Source organism: Notolepis coatsorum (assembly GCF_963971535.1).
Source record: "Notolepis coatsorum genome assembly, chromosome: 19".
Taxonomy (NCBI): Eukaryota; Metazoa; Chordata; class Actinopteri; order Aulopiformes; family Paralepididae; genus Notolepis; species Notolepis coatsorum.
The window spans coordinates 31,282,698-31,302,756 of record NC_140183.1 but is presented as its reverse complement, the minus strand read 5'-3'; the positions used below and the strand labels follow the sequence as shown (position 1 = coordinate 31,302,756).

At 43.9% G+C, this 20,059-nt stretch overlaps 1 protein-coding gene across 1 annotated transcript in view; it reads right to left on the bottom strand.

The window, feature by feature from the left end:
- Window positions 1-20,059, bottom strand: part of LOC311246441 (uncharacterized protein) — a 191,953-nt gene that overhangs the window by 150,921 nt on the left and 20,973 nt on the right. The window contains exons 2-3 of the mRNA XM_084336596.1: window positions 7,042-7,107; window positions 644-779 (exon numbers count right to left, since the gene is read on the bottom strand). Coding sequence (XP_084192722.1) covers window positions 644-779; window positions 7,042-7,083 — 178 coding nt within the window. The 5' untranslated portion in view covers window positions 7,084-7,107. The remainder of the gene's footprint in view (window positions 1-643; window positions 780-7,041; window positions 7,108-20,059) is intronic.

Genomic DNA, 20,059 nt, shown 5'->3' with positions numbered 1-20,059 from the left:
AATTAATTAGAATCTCCCTCAATCTCTCTATATCTCTCTCTGTCTGCCAGTCGCAGACTGTGTGGGTGACTGTCACTCAAAGCGCTTATGGGCGGAGCCCATCCAATAACAGCCTGAAATCCTGAGGCTGAAAAATGTAGCTTTTTTTGAATACTTGATTAGAAATATAAAACAATGATTTTTTTGGGGAAAAAACTTACAGATGTGTTCCATACTCACAGGAATTGTGTAAAGTTGCCCAAATAGTGCAAGGAATAGCAATGCATGTCCACTTTAATAATAATATTATTATTATTATAATTATAATAAAATACATGTATTATTATAATATATATATAAATTCGAATTTCTCCCTTCAAGTTCGAATCTTTTATGTAAATTTGAAATTCGAAAATAATGTGACAGCCCTAGCCGTCGGTGTGTGAATGTGTGAGTGAATGGGTAAAATGTGAGGAACAAATTGTAAAGCACTTTGGATAAAAGCGCTATATAAATGCTAGATATAAATGTAACATTTATATTGCTGCCAGATGAGGATGATACAGGGAGAAAATTAGACTTGGGGAAGAGAACAAGAGAAGGAGACATGCTTATTATCATCATCATACTGTCGATTATTATTGTTATTATGAGGAAGGCACACCTGAAGTGGGTTGGGTCCGGATGGTGTGGGACCGAGTCATTTTGACTCTCTTGTGTGCCGACACACACGCCTCGCATAGTGCCTCGCCACACTCCAGGCACCAGCCACGCACATCTGGGCCGTCGCAGCTCGTACACTGCAGGAGGAAGGGACAATGAGAAGGTCATGTAAACTATTCACAACCGGCTTGAGACGAAAGAATCATAAAGGTCTGTTTTGGTCAGCCCATGTGTTTGAAATGTCTTGGCCAGCCCATGTGTTTTTTTATCGGTTCATTTTCGTTTTATAGCATTTTGAAAAGCCCTTGTTTCAAGGAAAATATAAATATTCCATGATAATCGCCTTTTTCTGGAATATTCTAGAATACACAAAAACGTTGTCATTTTTCGGCCTATTTATGAATCGTTTTCAAATAAACGCTAGATTATCGATAGTATATGTGTACGTATGCACGCTATATAGGTGATCTGAAAATCGGTTCTCTGATTTCCTCAAAGCGATCGCGCACAAACAGCCACATCACACATAGGGCAAACGCTGAGATCTCAGCTAATAAAACTCTGATTATCCCAAGACTTGTAAAATAGATTCCTTACCTCAGATCAGATGTTCTCCAAAAAGATCATTCCAATTCCTGATCGCCATTCCAAAAATCTATCGCTTTTATTGATCCGCTACATACTGTACATATGTATTCCACGCTGTTCTGAGGCTCCACAATGAATCCGATCGGCTCGGGTTACATGCCTGAGAAGTAAAATGTGGATTCCGGATGTTTCTTTTCTCATCCATTTTCATTGAGTCCATTCCAAAAGGGTGCATTACCATCTGGGAGACGATAGGGGGCGGTTTTTTCCACATCTGAGCTCCTACAGGCGCTACATACCAACGGGAGACTCGGTTGATGAAATATGAATTCAGATCGCTAATAAAAAAATAAAACGCTAATTGTCGTGGTGGGCATTCAGGCATTGGGCTGATAACACGTCTCATCACGTGGTGGGCACTGAAAGTGTTAAGAGTAAAATGGATCCCAATGCATCCCCACTCTGCTTTAAATGCAAGATAGAGATTGGAAACCACGTCCACTGCTTTTGGTCCTGTGTAAAGCTCCAGAGCTATTGGTACGACATCGTAGAGGAACTATCTGATATATTCCAGACCCCCATCGAACTGGATCCCCTCTGCCTCTTACTAGGCCTCCCAGATATTCATATTGCCAATTTCAAACATAGGAGACTGTTCAATTTGTTGACATTTGCTGCTAGGAAAAACATTCTGTTGTTCTGGATCAAGGACGAGGTCCCATCAAAGAGGTCATGGCACAACATTATTATGGACTGTATTCTTTGTGAATACATCACGTGTATTCTGCACTCCAAGTTGGACACTTTTTATGAAATATGGGACCCATATCTCATATTGGACCTGCGCTATCCACCACTGTACTCGCCGGTTTTCCCCATTACTCTTAGCCTCCCTAGAGATCACTAATGTCTTGTGTGTAGATGCCTTGGGTCGTTGCAGAGGGTATCATAATGTACTTAGAAGTACATGCCTGTTCGCACACGCACACACACGTGCACTCACACATAAAACACACATCCATACTAAACGCACACATATAAAACACACATACAAAATAAACGTACACACTCCACACAGTTTATCAGTACACTGGGTGCTATCGTGGACCAGGAGTTGACTCCCTAACCGCCACTTCTGCTGTATATACAGTACAACATGTGAATATTTGAGCCATGTCTTTGTTTATATATTGTGATAATGTACTTTTATAGTTTATATTATGTCTTTATTATTTGTACTATAATTTCTGTTGTTATTATTGTTAGTGTTATTGTTGTTAGTGTCTCTATTATTATTACCGTAAATGTATTGTATTGTGATGTCTTGTTCTATGTATGTTTTGAAAAAGTGAAAATAAAAACATAAAAAAAAAAAAAAAACAGCAAACGTGTGCGCACACTCTAAAAACTACACAACCGGAGAAATAGACGTAATGATTTATATGTCAGGGGGAGAGGAGAGGAACGCTCGCTCCTGCTCGTTGCATTATTTGCTGCTGTAATGGGCTTTCATGTTTTTCAAAAACAAAGTACTTTTTACTTCTGGTGCGATCCGGAGGAACGTGAAGGAACTATCGAACCACTGCTCAGCCAACCTGGAATATATATCCATCAAGTGTCGACCATTCTTAATCCCGAGAGAATTAACGTTGGTCATCTTGATTGAGTCTATTCCTCCTCAAGCCAACACTGGGGCAGACCGCTAACGTAGACACTGCTATTGTGGTTGCGGGGGACTTTAACAGGGCGAATCTTTAAAAAGTTTTACTGAACTTCTATCAGCATGTGACTTGTCAGAGAATATATTAAACCATTGCTACTCTCAATTTAAGGACAGATATAAGTCACAGGCTCTTAGTCCATTCTGTAAATCTGACATGACTCCTTCTTTCTTATGCCAAAGTATAAACAAAGTCTCAAGCACACTCCTGTGGAAACATGAGAAGTGGCACGTTGGTCTGTGGTTAAGAGAAATTTAACCTCTTAACACTTCCGGTACCGTTAACGTAGAACTACGTTTCTGTCGCCCAATCGCTGAGTGCCGGAAACGTAGATCTACGTTCTTCTCACGGTATTTATTTTATCGCTATTGCCATTCATAATTCAGCGTGGCACCTTGTGCATACTGTTCCGAGTGTGTCTGAGCTGGCAGACGGTCTTATACCGCCCTCTAACGCCTTCGGCCATTATTGCACCCCGTTAGAAACGGGTTAGTTTATTTTCTCTACCGAGCTGCGGCGTGGGGGCGGGTCCTAAACACTCCGGCAAAACACACGCTTGTAGGGATGGTTTGGACTACTGACCCCGCCCGCCCGTTGAAGTGCAATGCCCAACAACGTCGGAGACAGGATCGCTGTGGATAACTGGAATGGCGATCAGATAATTGGATTATTTTTTTTGCATTAGATCAGATACCAGGTAAGGACACTATATAATATATGAAAGCTTGCGTTGATCTGATATTTATTTCTACCGCGATTGAAGCTATCTGTGTTTTATGTGTGTGGCTGTCTGCCGTTGGGTTGCAGGAGGGGGGGGAGCGCCGGTCTAAACCACACACACTTGCACGAGGAAGGATAATAATGATGATCTAGTGTTGATTTCAGGAAGATTCGATAATCAGGCGAAAAATGACAACGTGTTTATTGAATTACACAAAAACGCTGTTTTCGCGTCTTTTTCCTGGAATTACTCAGAAGCAGCCAAACTATATTCATATTCAAAACGGAAATGTACAGATGAAAAAATTATCCGTTTTTTGCACGTTGACTGGAAGCAACTCACTGACACTCGACGGCGTTATTAGACCCATAGCTATACTATGAAATATAGGTTTATCTCTACAAAGTACAACTACGTTTACATGGGGTTAATGGACGGCAAGGCCAGGTCACTTCCCGGAAGGGGCGTGGCACTCAGTGTTAAGCCCGGAGCCCTATTTTCTGAAAATCCACCTAAAATACATACCTAAGTTAATGGAATATTGCTCCACTTCTACAAGGTCCATTTGCATGTTCTTGGTATCTAGGGACATCTATGGACCTCAGTGAATGTATTCCCAGTGTCAGAAATATTGTGTCTATTACTAGGCTTGCTTAAATTGTGATGAAACAAAGGAGAATATGAATTATGACTTTTCTTTGCATCTTTTACAGTGAATAACACCATGCTAAAAATGACCAGACATGAAGAACTGCCACTGAGCTCATTCAGTACCATCTTGAGATGAGGGTCGTTTCTGATTATTTGATTGTCAGTAAGGCATTCGTATTGAACACTAAAAACGGTTATCAGCCCGATCGGTATGAAAGCATTGCAGGATCAAGCTAAAATTGACGTCAGATCGTTCTTACCTGTGATCGGGAGTATAGCAAAAGAAATATTCCAATTGTTTGATCGCCATCTGGTACATCCTATGTCGATTTGGTCCACGGCATAATCCACCACAACATATGGATCGGGGATAGTTGACGCGCTTCAATGCAACCGGGACAACCGTTCACCTTGGCCGACAAGGAAAAATTAAACCGAGACATTTGGCCACCCCACAGGCGAAGGTACAAAGGGTGCTCGATACCGCCATCTAGCGGGATGCGGCCGGTATTGCACCTTGGCAACCTCAGACTCATTCCATATGGTAACATCTGGTTCCCTGGGTGGATAATGAATAGAAATATCAAAAAAAAAAAAAAAAAAAGGAAAAACTACCCAGAAACGACTAAGTAGTTTTTGGCACCCAAAGTGTTAACACTTTCAGTGCCCACCACGTGATAACACGTGTTATCAGCCCGACGCCATATTTCATCAACAGAGTCTCCCGTTGGTAAACCAGCCCCATCAGGAGCTCAGATGTGAAAAAACCACCCCCTATCGTCTCCCAGATGGTAATGCACCCTTTTGGAATGGACTCAATGAAAATGGATGAGAAAAGAAAAATCCGGAATCCACATTTTACTTCTCAGGAATGTAACCCGAGCCGATCGGATTCATTGTGGACCATCAGAACAGCGTGGAATATGTGTGGAGTGTAGCGTTGGATCAATAAAAGAGATAGATTTTTGGAATGGCGATCAGGAATTGGACTGATCTTTTTGGAGAACATCTGATCTGAGGTAAGGAATCTATTTTACAAGTCTTGGGATAATCAGAGTTGTATTCGCTGAGATCTCAGCGTTCGCCCTATGTGTGTGTGTGTGGGCGATGGCTTTGAGGAAATCAGATAATCGATTTTTCAGATCGCCTATATAGCGTGCATACGTACACATATACTATCGATAATCTAGCGTTTATTTGAAAACGATTCATAAATAGGCCAAAAAATTACAACGTTCTAGAATATTCCAGTAAAGGGCGATTATCATGGAATATTTATATTTCCCTTGAAAACGAGGGCTTTTCAAAATGCTATAAAACGAAAATGAACCGATAAAAAAACAATCCGCTTCGACAATGTTGACTGGAAAACGAGTCATTGATAAGCGACGGGCAGATTAGACACATAGCCATAATTTAAAACATAGATTAGGCAGGGCGGTTAGGTGGCCGAGCGGAGATTGCGTTCGTCACCAACCCCGGAGCTGTGAGCCTTGCCCACTACGCCACGTAGCCGCCCTACTTGTGGGCACTCATAAAAACAACGTGGTGTACAAGTTGTTTAGCGAGAGGATGGTGGTAATGTGCTTCAATAGAACAATGGATCAATGGTAAGGAATCTATTTTACAAGTCTTGGGATAATCAGAGTTGTATTCGCTGAGATCTCAGCGTTCGCCCTATGTGTGTGTGTGTGGGCGATGGCTTTGAGGAAATCAGATAATCGATTTTTCAGATCGCCTATATAGCGTGCATACGTACACATATACTATCGATAATCTAGCGTTTATTTGAAAACGATTCATAAATAGGCCAAAAAATTACAACGTTCTAGAATATTCCAGTAAAGGGCGATTATCATGGAATATTTATATTTCCCTTGAAAACGAGGGCTTTTCAAAATGCTATAAAACGAAAATGAACCGATAAAAAAACAATCCGCTTCGACAATGTTGACTGGAAAACGAGTCATTGATAAGCGACGGGCAGATTAGACACATAGCCATAATTTAAAACATAGATTAGGCAGGGCGGTTAGGTGGCCGAGCGGAGATTGCGTTCGTCACCAACCCCGGAGCTGTGAGCTGGATTCGCCTGTTCGAATCCAGCTCACAGCTCCGGGGTTGTCACCAGCTTGGCTGGCCGTCTGCACTAATACAATTGGCTGTATTAGAGGGTGGGAGAAGCTGGCGGGGTGGGTCCGGGTCGTTGTAAACAGCGACTCCTACAGTTCGGTCGGGGCGCCTGCTAAGCGCGGATAGGACTCGAGGGGGATAGTGTGGTCCTCCCACACGCTACGCCCCCTCGATAAGAATCCGCGCTGCCAGGTGAAAAGAAGCGGTGATTGGCTGGACGTGTGTCGGAGGAAGCACGTGGTAGCCTCCACTCTCCCAGATGATCTGACTGTGGGGGGTAAGTGCGCAGCGACCAGGAAGGGACTGGGAATTGGCATACGACTAACATTGGGATGGGAGAAAATCGGAGGAAAATGGAGGGGGAAAAAGACCAAAAAAAACATAGATTAGGCGTTATTAACGCTAACATTGAAGTGGATGGTGGGCATTCAAGCACTAAATCGTGCGCCCCCTGCTGGCACTGAAAGTGTTAAGTGTGGGGTCGCCAAAAAAAATTCCTAAATAAAATGGGGTTGTGGTATATAAAAGTTTGAGAACGCCTGGACTAAGGTATACACAAGTAAGGGATACATGCTCATTGCTCACCTTTTGGGCAGTACTGCTCCTTGCAGTGTCTGTGACCTCCATAGTGGCTCTGGGGTGTTTCACATGCTGAGAGACAGAGTGGAAGAGACAGAAAATTAGTGGGCATCTTGTGTTCTTTTTAGGGATGTGTGCATCCCTCTATCAAAATAACAGAGGCTTCCCATAAGATCACATGATGGCAGTTTACACGGGACGGATCGAGCAGCTGCAGCACATTGAGAGGGCCCTGACCGACTGACCAGATTGCAGGCTAAGGTCGCTTTCACACAGGGGCTGTTTGGTCCGGACTTTCGGACCAGAATTCGATAGTCCGGTTTTTCGGGTTTGTGTGAATGCGCGTCGAACTTGGTTCGCGGACCAAACAGGCGAACTCTGGTCCGCCTGAAAACGTCGGTCTCGGTTCGCTTCATCGGACCAAGCGCGAACCAAATATAGGAAGTGATTATTATTACCACTGCTCGCAGCACTCACTGCAAAACAAGCACACTGCATCTATCTATCTATCTATCTATCTATCTATCTATCTATCTATCTAACTGTGCATCTTGGGAAGAAGGAAGAAAAAACACGGCTTATTATTATTACCGAGGCGCACGGCATTGGATCAATGGATCAATGCCACGTCAATACTATTATTACCTTACCACTGCTCGCAGCATTCATTCACTGCAAAACAAGCACACTGCATCTATCTATCTCTATCTATCTATCTATCTATCTGTGCATCTTGGGAAGAAGGAAGAAAAAACGCAGCTTATTATATTATTAATAAAACAGCTACTTGTGGGCACTCATTTTTTTTTATCCACTTTTTCTCCCATTTTCTATATTTTCTCCCATCCCAATTTCGTATCATCCAATTCAACCTTCCCCTGTCACGAACGCTGTTTCTTGCCTCCCACAAGCCGGCTGCAATGTGGACTAAGTCATACATAGCACAAGTCCCCTCCGGTACTTGAGGTAACAGCAGTCGCATCTTTTCACCTGCGCAGCTCGATCTCTCAGTGGCGAGGAGTAACGCGTGGGAGGCTCACGCTGCCCCCGACACTTCCTGATTCTACTGCGCAGGCGCACCAACCGACCTGTAGGAGTCGCTGTCCACAACGCCCGATCCCCACCCATCAGTTTCCCACCCCCTAATACGGCCAATGTGTATTAGTATGAACGACCAGCTAAACTGAAAGCAATGTGGAGCGCTGGGCTCGAACAGGCGAGCCGAGCGTCTCCACATTCATGGCGAGCGCCTTGCCCACTACGCCACGTAGCCGCCCTACTTGTGGGCACTCATAAAAACAACGTGGTGTACAAGTTGTTTAGCGAGAGGATGGTGGTAATGTGCTTCAATAGAACAATGGATCAATGCCATGTCAAAACTCGCCTCCGCTCGCTGATCTGGAGGGGTCGCAGTCCACACACAGACACACACGTGCGCGCGCACACACACACGGGCTCGCAGCCACACACATTTCCACTGTCCAATAGACAAGTGCCCTTTTCGACCACGTGACATTGTTCAGAAGGTTCGGTCCGCTTGACAGATTTCTATGTGAACGCAGGCGAACCAAATGAAGAATGTAACAATGTTGCAACTTCACCACCAGAACCGCACAGAGTCCACCAAAACTATATGTGAAAGCGACCTAACCTAGAGAGGCCAGGTAAGGACCAAAGTCCAAGAAAGGAGGTTTTGATAGCTTGTCGAGGCCGAAGAATATTTGAACCAAACATTCAGTTTGGTTCAGGCGGCTTAGCTAACAAGCTTTGAACTTTTGTGATGCTAAGGTAAGCTAGCAGGCCTGTACAGTGCGACATATATATCGCACGTGCTACAGCAACAGCGGTCTGTGCGATGGATGGATTTACTTCAGTAGCACTGGTGCGATAGGGATTCGGTTCATATAGATACTCTTATTTTGAAAATCCTGTAGCGGGTCTCAATTCTGCCCACGCGCAGCTCCAGCTAGGCTCCGAAAGCTAGCAACGTTCAGGTGCATATGATAATCTTATTTTGAAAAAACTCTTGTGACAACTCGACGAGTCATATCCGCCCTATCCGTGCGCCTTCTGCAAGCAGAGCAGCGCGTTGGTCGGTTCACTCGGTTGGTGCGCACTGAACTGCTGCGTTAACACAGCAGTGCGCCTACACGTCCCGAAATAAGTCTGTGGTGGTTTTTTTTTCTCGCAACGGGTCAAATGCATCTACATGCTTTGCACCGTCGCCATTCCTTTATGCGCACATCGCCCGAAATTAACGTTTATGTACCATTACAATCACTACAACGTTAGCAAGCTAACAAGCTAATCCTGATCACAGGCAGAGCCAGCAGACAGTGTGGACTGGGGAAAGGGAAATGGGGGGGCACTCTCTCCCCTTCCCTGTGTGTGTGCGTGCGTGCGTTTGGAAAGATGATGAAGTCACTAGTCAGGACAGGAGTATATTATAGTAAACTGAGGATGGACAGATAATGTTGATATTCAAATATAAACAAGAGGAGTGGAAGTTTGAAGACAGACTAGACTACAATATGATGCGGGGGTGGTGAGTTGAAACAGTGTGTGTGAATGAATGAATGAATATTTAACAGATTGCAGAATGGGTACAGTACAGTACGGCTCAATACACACAATTGTTAAGGGGATGCAGACCTGAGAAAGACGTTTGTCTTGTTTACATCAGGGTCCCCCATTGTGTGTGTGTGTGTCCCAACCGACCCCACTTCTATGTTTCAATAAATTATTTGCATTTAAAACTATTAACGCTGACTCATTCCTTCAGTCCACTCAAAATTATGCTAATATTCCTTATGTTGTTTATGATATTAATTGAAAATAGCATATCTGAGAGTATCATAGTAATAATAACACATGGCGATATACTAAATGACAGCCAAACATGGCACTGCAACTAAATAACACAAATACAATAGGCACATTTGTGACTGTTACAAATATAACACGTTTTATACTTGTGCTACAAGATTTTGGCCTGTGCTACAAAACTATAAACCTCTGTAGCACCAGTGCTATGTGCAAAAAAAGTTAACGTACAGCCCTGTCCAAGTGCCAAAGGATAAGAGTCTGAGGCGGAGTTTCAAAAGAGACTTCCTGACGGGCAGACCCCAGGTGGTGAGAGCAGGCAACTGCACCTCCTCATCCATCACCCTCAACATAGGGACCCCCCAGGGCTGTGTTCTGAGTCCCCTCCTCTACTCCCTGTACACACACGACTGTGTGGCTCAGCGGAGTAACAACACAATCATCAAATTTGCTGACGACACAGTAGTGGTGGGCCTGATCTCTGCAAACGACGAGAGGGCCTACCTGGAAGAGGTCAAGGTCCTGGCGGGATGGTGCCAGGAGAACAGCCTCTCCCTGAACGTCAGCAAAACAAAAAGGAGATGATTGTGTACTTTAGGAGGTCGGGAGTCAAGGACTACAGCCCCCTCAGCATCGACAGGGCACCGGTTGAGAGAGTGAACAGTTGTAAGTACCTCAGAGCCCACATATCCGAGGACTTGACATGGACCACACACATTGACAGTGTTGTGAAGAAGGCACGACAACGCCTCTACTTCCTCAGGCGCCTAAGGAAGTTCCAAGTCAGTCAGAAGATCCTTAAGAACTTCTACTCATGTACAATAGAGGGCATCCTGACTGGCAACATCACCTCCTGGTTTGGGAATAGCACTGCACAAGACCGAAGCAGACTACAAAGAGTGACACGTTCAGCCGAACGCACAATTGGAGGGGGGCTTCCCACCCTCCAGAACATTTACAACAAGCGGTGCAGGGGTAAGGCTAAGAGAATCATCAAGGACTCCAGCCACCCGAACAACTGCCTCTTTGAACTGCTACGGTCAGGCAAGCGATACCGGAGTCTCAAGGCGAGCACAGAAAGACTCGGAAGAAGCTTCTATCCCCAGGCCATCAGGCTGCTCAACAAACAATAAACACTATGCAACAACCATCAAATGCACACAGCACACACATCCACACGCACACACTCACTTTAAACAAACACACTGCAGCACCCACTCTCCACACTTTAGATCACCTAAACACACTTTATATTAATTGGTAAAGGATTTGCACTACAACTCGTACACCTTACTGTAAATTGTACCTAAATTGTACCTCATCCCATTTCTGCTTTGCACTATATAGTATTGTATATTAGTACATTGCATAGTATATTGTATGGTAACTCAGTTACTTCTATTCTGCATCGAACATTGTACATATGTCTATACTGAACACTGTGACCTCTATTTTTACTTCTATTTTACATGCTATACTATTTTATTTCATACTTATCTTGTCAAGCACAGTCTCTGGAGCGTAACAGTAAGAAGCATTTTGTATAAAAGTATTTTGTACTTCTGTATGACAACTATTAAAGAAACTTGAGAATGTTGAATATTTATTTTGCATCGAAAATCACAACATTCGATTGGAGTAGGGTATATCTGCAGTGCTACAGCCCCATACTCATTTATTAATGATACTAATACAAATCTATACAATCACCTGTTGTTGAATAAATACCATTACTTTCTAGTTATTACTAAAAAAACAGTATAACAGTATCTGTATTAAAAAAAATAAATAAAAAATAAATGTATATATATATACATTTTTTTTTATGTATGCACTGGTATCGGATAAATATTGGTATCGGCCGATACCCAAAGCTTAGGTATCGGAAACGGATCGGGAAGGAAAAAATGGTATCGGAACATCTCTACTTGTTTGTTTGTTTATTGTTATTTGCACTTACATTATGGAATAAAATAAGTAAAAGAACAGTTAAAATGTGCAGGAAAGGTCAAAAAACCCAAGGGCTTATAAACTACCTCCCCTCTTAAACCTATATAGGATAACTACACAAAACAAAATTATGCATAAACACACATGCGCATATCCCTCATACACACAGATACATACAATACAGCATTATACAACTATTATAATGTTGGGGGGGGGAATAAAAAAGACTTTACACAAATACACATGGATACTATAACTACAGGATCTGTAGTTCTTTTTTAAGCTTACTTTTAAATATATTTAAAGTGGAACATGTTTCTATTCGATTTTGTATATCATTCCACATCACTGCACCTTGATAAACAAATGAGAATTTGGCAACAGAGGTCCTACAGAAAGAAATGCGTAAGTCTTTATTTCTTCTTGTGAGATGTGCATGATAATGAGAATTAAACTCAAAATAAGTTTGAAAAAAATTAGGCAAAGATAAAGGAAGACCAATTACTTTGTACATAAGGCATAAGCCCCTCTTGTAATGTGTAAGAATCTCTACTTGTAATGTGGCTTCATCTCGAAGTTTTCATCCACTGAGCCGTGGGGCTCAACACGCTTGATTGTTTGAGGGCTGAACTCACCAAATTGCCCATAAATATCGTTTTTGTGGGTATTGTCCAGTTGTTGCTATATGTTTTTATCTGCCCAAAATTAAAGCAAGCATGAAAGCATTACAGTAAGCTTGCACACCACACCCCGCTCCGTCGTCGGGGACGCTGGTTCGCACCTGAGACCACCTACTCCAGCGGTCCAGGTTTGGCGCGAATCAGCGTCCCCGGTGACGGGGGGAGCGTTTTCATCACACCCTATTTTGGTGCAATCGCGCTCTGATTCGACCCCAATGGCTAGTGTGAAAGCCCCCTGAAAAACAGTTTCTAGAGACAGGCCATCGGCAGGCCCCGACAGTTAAGTATTGTGTGATTTTGTGTGAAGGGGCGGACTAGCAAAGTAAGATTTTCATTGTACGGCAAACTGACTGTTTAACTGTGGACATGACAAACAATCTTGAATCTCTTGAATCTTGACAGTGCGCATGCGCAGACAGTGCGCATGCGGCGCCTGAGACGGCCGCTGCTGCAGATCGCTCTACCCGTTCTGTACTTGTCGTCAAGTTCTACGTATTTTTTTTTATCCACTTTTTCTCCCATTTTTTTTTTTTTTTATATTTCTTTTATTATTGCAAAACAAAAATTATTAAAATTATTTCTCCCATTTTCTATATTTTCTCCCATCCCAATTTCGTATCATCTAATTCAACCCTCCCCTGTCACGGACGTTGTTTCTTGCCTCCCACAAGCCAGCTGCAATGTGGACTAAGTCATACATAGCACAAGTCCCCTCCGGTACTTGAGGTAACAGCAGTCGCATCTTTTCACCTGCGCAGCTCGATCTCTCAGTGGCGAGGAGTAACGCGTGGGAGGCTCACGCTGCCCCCGACACTTCCTGATTCTACTGCGCAGGCGCACCAACCGACCTGTAGGAGTCGCTGTCCACAACGCCCGATCCCCACCCATCAGTTTCCCACCCCCTAATACGGCCAATGTGTATTAGTACGGACGACCAGCTAAACTGAAAGCAAATGTGGAGCGCTGGGTAGGGCTGCACGATTAATCGTTTTTTAATCGAAATCGCGATTTGGAATGATGCAATTATCAAATCGCCAAGCCTGCAATTAAAAAAAAAAAAAAAAAAAAAAATTATTTAACCAGGAAGTCCCATTGAGATACAAGATCTCCTTTGCAAGGTAGACCTGGCCAAGATGACAGCAATAACATTTGCAATACATCACACAGCAATAAAATGTGCGATACATCACACAAGAACATAATAAATGTGCATGTATACAATACATCACATGTAAACACAAAGCAGAATAGTCTACATGATAGTAAAAGTGTATAATACAGGGTAATACAGTAATTTTGCAGTTGGGACCCGACTACAGAAAGCAGCAACATTCTTCTTGTAATTTTTTTTTTTAAATATGTTATAATCGCATCGCAAATCGCAATCGCAATATCTGTCAGAATAATCGCAATTAGATTATTTCCCAAAATCGTGCAGCCCTAGCGCTGGGCTCTAACTGACGAGCACAGCGTCTCCAGCATTTCGTGGCGAGCGCCTTGCCCACTATGCCACGTAGCCGCCCAAGTTCTACGTATTTATTGTACATATTCTTTTTACCTGGACACTAGTCCTTATTTATTTAAGTCGTGCCCTTCTAAACATGCAGTTTAGAATAGTTTTAGAAGAGTTTTTGTCCATCTGGGATTACTTTTTCAACTCTCAAGTGGACAACAGCTGACCGGAGCGTCCTTTGTTTACACGAGAGATCAGCTGCTGTCGCTATGCAACCAGCCGGCGCGCTACAGCCAGCTAACCAACCCGGAGTTATCAAACATATTCCCGGAGGAGATACTAAGGACAAACTGTGGCTTTCGGGGATGTCGAGGAAGAGGGCGACGTGCGAGACAGAAGAGGGCTGAAGCACGGAGGGAGAGGAGGAGATTTAAACCATATCTCCCGTCCATCGTTATGGGCAACGTGAGGTCTCTGGCAAATAAGATGGATGAGCTGGCGGTGCTTGCCGGCAGTCAAAAGGAATACCGTGAGTGTAGCATTATGTGTTTCTCTGAGACATGGTTGCTCACAGATATTCCCGATAGCAATGTCTCTATAGACGGGTTTCAGATTGTGCGCTCTGATCGCAACCGCGGGAGCGGCAAGCGAAAAGGAGGGGGGCTTGCTTTATTTATTAATAAGAGATGGTGTAACCCCAGCCATATTACGATCAAAGAGCGACACTGTGACCCGGATATAGAGATGTTAGCTGTAGGACTCAGACCATATTATTTGCCAAGAGAAATCCCCCAAGTTATCATGATGGCCGTTTACATCCCCCCCCCCCTCTGCAAACCTGACGGCCCCGTGTGACGTCATTCACGGCGCTATTGCACGTCTCCAGACGAAACACCCGAAGGCTATAATCCTCATTTTTAACCATGTAAAACTGGACAAATCACTACCAAACTTCCAACAATACGCCAGCTGCCACACCAGGGAAAACAGGACCCTGGACCTGCTTTATGCCAACATCAAGGAGGCATACAGCTCCTCACCACTACCACAGCTGGGCCGGTCGGACCACAACCTGGTTCACCTCAACCCCTGTTATGTGCCTCTGGTCAGAAGACAGCCTGCGACCAAAATAACTGTAAGAAGGTAGTCGGAGGAGGCTCAAGAGGCACTACAGGGCTGCTTTGAGGTCACAGACTGGCAGGCACTCTGTGAGCCCCACGGAGAGGACATTGATGGGCTCACAGAGTGCATCACAGACTACATAAACTTTTGTGTGGACTCCAATGTTCCATCTAGGACTGTTACCTGCTACCCTAACAACAAGCCATGGGTCACTAAGGACATCAAAGCCCTACTGAACGAGAAGAAGAGGGCTTTCAAGCAGGTAACAGGGAGGAGGTCAAAAGAGTTCAGGGGCTTCTGAGAATCAACCTCAGAGAGGGCAAAGACAAATACAGGAGGAAGTTGGAAGGCCAGCTGGAGAACAATAACATCAAACAAGTGTGGACTGGAATGCAGACCATAACCGGCATTAAACCGGCAGGGGGAAGGGGAGTGGATGGAGATGTGGACCGGGCTAATGAGCTAAACCTGTTTTACAATAGGTTTGATACAGCGGCCCCAGCCAGTCTGGCCCCCCTCCCCCCCGACACTACTCCAGTTGCCCTGCCCACCCTCACACCTCTCAGCCCTTCAACTCGAGCAACCCCCTCCCTCCCCCCAACTGCCCACGCCCCCTCATCTCTGGTGCAGCCTGTCTGCCCCCCGCGGCTTGAAGACCCGCTCCTCCCCCAACACCCCCACAGTGTGGCTCTCTGCAGACCAGGTGAGTACACAGCTGAGCAAGTTACACGCAGGCAAGGCTGCAGGTCCTGATGGGGTGAGCCCAAAGGTACTCAAAACCTGTGCCTCTCAGCTGTGTGATGTGCTCCAGCTCATATTCAATATGAGCCTGAGGCTGCAGAGAGTCCCGACACTGTGGAAAACCTCCTGTGTGGTCCCTGTCCCTAAGTGCCCGCGTCCCAGCACGTCCAAGGACTACAGGCCGGTGGCTCTAACCTCTCACATAATGAAGACCATGCAGAGGTTAGTCCTGGAGCAACTCCGCCCGGTGACCAAACCCCACCTAGACCCACTCCAGTTCGCCTACCAGCCCCGACTGGGGGTAGAGGATGCTGTCATCTACCTGCTGAACCGAGCCTACACTCACCTAGCCAAGCCGGGGAGCACTGTGAGAGTCATGTTCTTTGACTTCTCCAGTGCTTTTGATACCATAAGGCCTGGGCTGCTGGGTGAGAAGTTGGAGGCGATGCAGGTAGAGGCCCCCCTGGTGTCCTGGGTTGTGGACTATCTGACGGGCAGACCACAGTACGTGCGCCTACGGAGCTGTGTGTCAGACAGACTGGTCAGCAACACCGGGGCCCCGCAGGGGACAGTCCTCTCTCCCTTCCTCTTCACTGTCTATACCAACGACTTCCACTATCGGTCAGAGTCCTGCCACCTTCAGAAGTTTTCTGATGACTGTGATAGTGGGATGTATAAAGGACGGTGACGAGAGGGAATACCGGGAACTGGTAGTGGACTTGGTCACATGGTGCGATAAAAAACACCTGCAGCTAAATGTGGCCAAGACCAAGGAACTGTGCCTCACTGCATCACTGAGCACAGAGTGGCAGCTCCATAGTGGCCTCCAGGCTCCACAACAGGGGGCAGCGACTGCTGCCAGACATTGATCTAGGAACCCAAGGAGGACAATAACACTACCTTAGGCATACTGCACCTTATGTGGATACTGTGATACTGTGAATAATGTATATTTCAGTTAGCTAGCTAGATAGTAAATTATAACACTACCTGATGCATACTGCACCTTATGTGACACTGTGAATATATATTTCAGTTAGTTAGATTATATTGACCCATTTGTTTACACTGCTTGCGTTGTTTTTACTACCTGTACCCTCCCCCTTCCCCCATGCTGCTATGATGCCTCTCAGTATATTTTTACTGTATTTATTTACTGTATATTTTATTCCATTTTTATTCTATTTTACTCTACTCTTATCCTAGGCAACTTGATTTGATTTGTTTTATTATTCTAATTCGTGACCCGTCTAAATGTTTAAATGTTGAGCGATTTGCAGTGTCAAATTTCCCACAGGATAATAAAAGTATTTCTATTCTATTCTATTCTATTGACACTGGACAAACAGCTCCAACTCTGCATGGCTTGACATTGAACATAGATCTTTCATAGATAAATCCATCAAAAATACCACTCTGCCTGGTGGAAAGCTAACAAATTACTCAACCCAAAATATCCTTGCAATCTTACCCCAGCTGGCATAATCCTAGGTTTCAATAACAAACCCATCAACTCCCCTGGGTGGAGACAGAGAGAAGTAACCAGCCTCTGTCATCTTTTCAGTGGTGGCTCATGACCTTTGACTTCCTAAAACTAACATTCAACCTACCAGCTATTCCCTAGAGCAGTGGTTCTCAAACTTTTTACACCAAGTACCACCTGAGAACGTAGCTGGCTCTCCAAGTACCACTGTTACAAAGGATCAGATTAAACCGAATATATATATTTATTTATTGATATATATTGCATAGTATTTGTATATCGTTTGATATGCCTTGTATATTCCTTGTACATATACACGGAATATCCCTTTAGCCCAGACCATAATAGTTCATTCTCCTATTGGACAGCGGTCCACCGGCGCCAGGGACCGGCCTCCGGAGCCAGGTTCAAAGTCACCGTCAAGATGTGTCTGGACATGCCCGGCCTTGCCCAGGGATACGCGACAGAAATGAGAGTGGAACTAGTTTGTTCACCGTGCGTATAAATACGGCGCAGGTGAATATAGGAGCCCCTTACCTCCGTACCCTTCGTCCTTAGTATGTTACCGACAAGTTGAAGCCTCACCCACGATACAACGTGCGGTGAAGTATGGCCTGTTTGGCCTCAGAATAGAGCATCGAGACCGCGTGCGAATTAATAACTGAATTGTCAGAGTTTGGCGCTATACCGTCGAGTGCGACATATTTCTATTAAGTCTTTAATAGTCTATTTGTGTATAGTGTATCGTGCGGTTATAATTCTACAGTGACCAGCATATCCAACGCTTCCTCGTATTAGCTAGAGTTCGTATCCAGGCTGGGCCGACCGCATGGCGCTTTCACCCGAGGAGACCTAGACGAGAGCCGTATGGACATGTACACTGGATTAATCTACCCGACGACTACATAGCCCTTTGCGGCTGGAATATATTTGCTTTGGTCCTGTGATTTATGGAGCGGATAATCGCCGACGCCTGCACGTGTTGGATTTACCCCGAGAGGAGTCAAGTCGAGTCGGCGCCCAGAGAGCCTGAGGCCGACTAGCTTTCTTCCCTGTGGAGCTACAGTCTACAAGAGAACCAAGCTGTATTCGTCTGTGGATCAAGAGGCTACTGCACCGGCTTCTGTACCTGAAGTCTCCCTAGTCATCGTTGACCAGACGTTCTACTACCGACGGATCTTCTACCCCCCCTGCTGGCTTACAACCAGTGGGAACCCCTTCCAGTATCTCCCGCTATATCACTAGTGCACCATAGATATAATTCCCTAAGATTCAGGTTGTATAATTACCTCCTGCGTAACCAGAGAATGGACATTCGTTATTGATTTGCCTACGCATATTCCTTTGCCTTACAAGTGCATTCAAAGAATAATGTAAAGTATCCTATGTACCTTTTGCTCCATTAAATACTTGATTAATACCTTTGACTGGAACCGATTTCATTGTGGAAAGTGTTCATCATATTCATATATCGTGTACTGTATGGCCAGTAATTAAAGTACATAAAGCGGTAGTGGTTTAATGATACCATACTTATCAATACAGTCAGGGAATTGTACCCCTCAGTTACAACCACCATATGACCGGCGTTAAAATACAGTCTATTCAGCTATGCACAGTTCACGCAGGAGGCAAATGTATTCCTAATACCATTATTTATTGTTAACTTTTGTCAGACACAGGCTCAGCCACAATGTACAAAGGGATAGCACTAGAACTAGCAAACGCTTCCACACAACTCATATAATGCAAGGGGCATTGAGAACTCGCATAGCAAGTGAGAAAATTAAGAACAACTGTATTTCAGCGAATGTACTTAATTCTCTTTCTCTCTCTATCTCCATCTCTCTCTCTCTCTCTCTTTCACATAGCAAGCAATTGTCCGTCATTCTCACACACACACACACAAACAATTATTTTGTTACAAAGACTTAATTTCCTGCATTCTGGTGCAGGAATTTTTGAAAATTTACCCTTTAAATGCCAGTGTTTGTGATGGGCATCACAAATTATTGTAAAAAAGAAAAGAAAACACATTCAATACATTTTTGAATGTTTACCCTTTAAATGCCAGTTTGTGTGATGGCATCACAAATTAGTTAAAAAAAACACAAAAGTAAAATATTTTCAATATATCAAATGCAAAGTACATTTTTCTGAGGGGGATTATTACAGGCTAGGCATGTGTCAATGATTAGCAGCAACACAGATTTTGATGGATTTTTTGTAATGTCAGATTTAACACCAACTCTTTTCAGAAAAGTGGGAGTACTTCATTTTTTATCTGACATTACAAAAAAATCTAAAAAATAAATGGTTATGATCAGGGCTGAAGTTGAATTGAATGAGCAACCAGAAACACTGGCCTGGCCTGCTTCTAAGTTCAGTGGCCTGAAGAACTTATTTTTTTTTTTTGCTTTTTTGGAAATGTTTTCAAGTACCACCAGCAGTACCACCAAGTACCACTAGTGGTACGCGTACCACAGTTTGAGAACCACTGCCCTAGAGCCTATGAAATCCGTTTTATTATTTTCCAAATTAAATTTTATTCTTTCCCAAATTCCGCTTTAATATTTCAGAATTCTGTATTTTGCTTTTTATGCTCATTTTACCATCAGAAATAGTGTCTAATAAGTGGGAATGAATAAATGTCCACAATTTAATAAGATATAACAGACAGTCCATTTAATGTTTTTAAGTGCTGCAATTCAGAAATACAGTTCAATTTTACACAATATTTTTCAAATAATATTGTGACAAAATAAAAATACA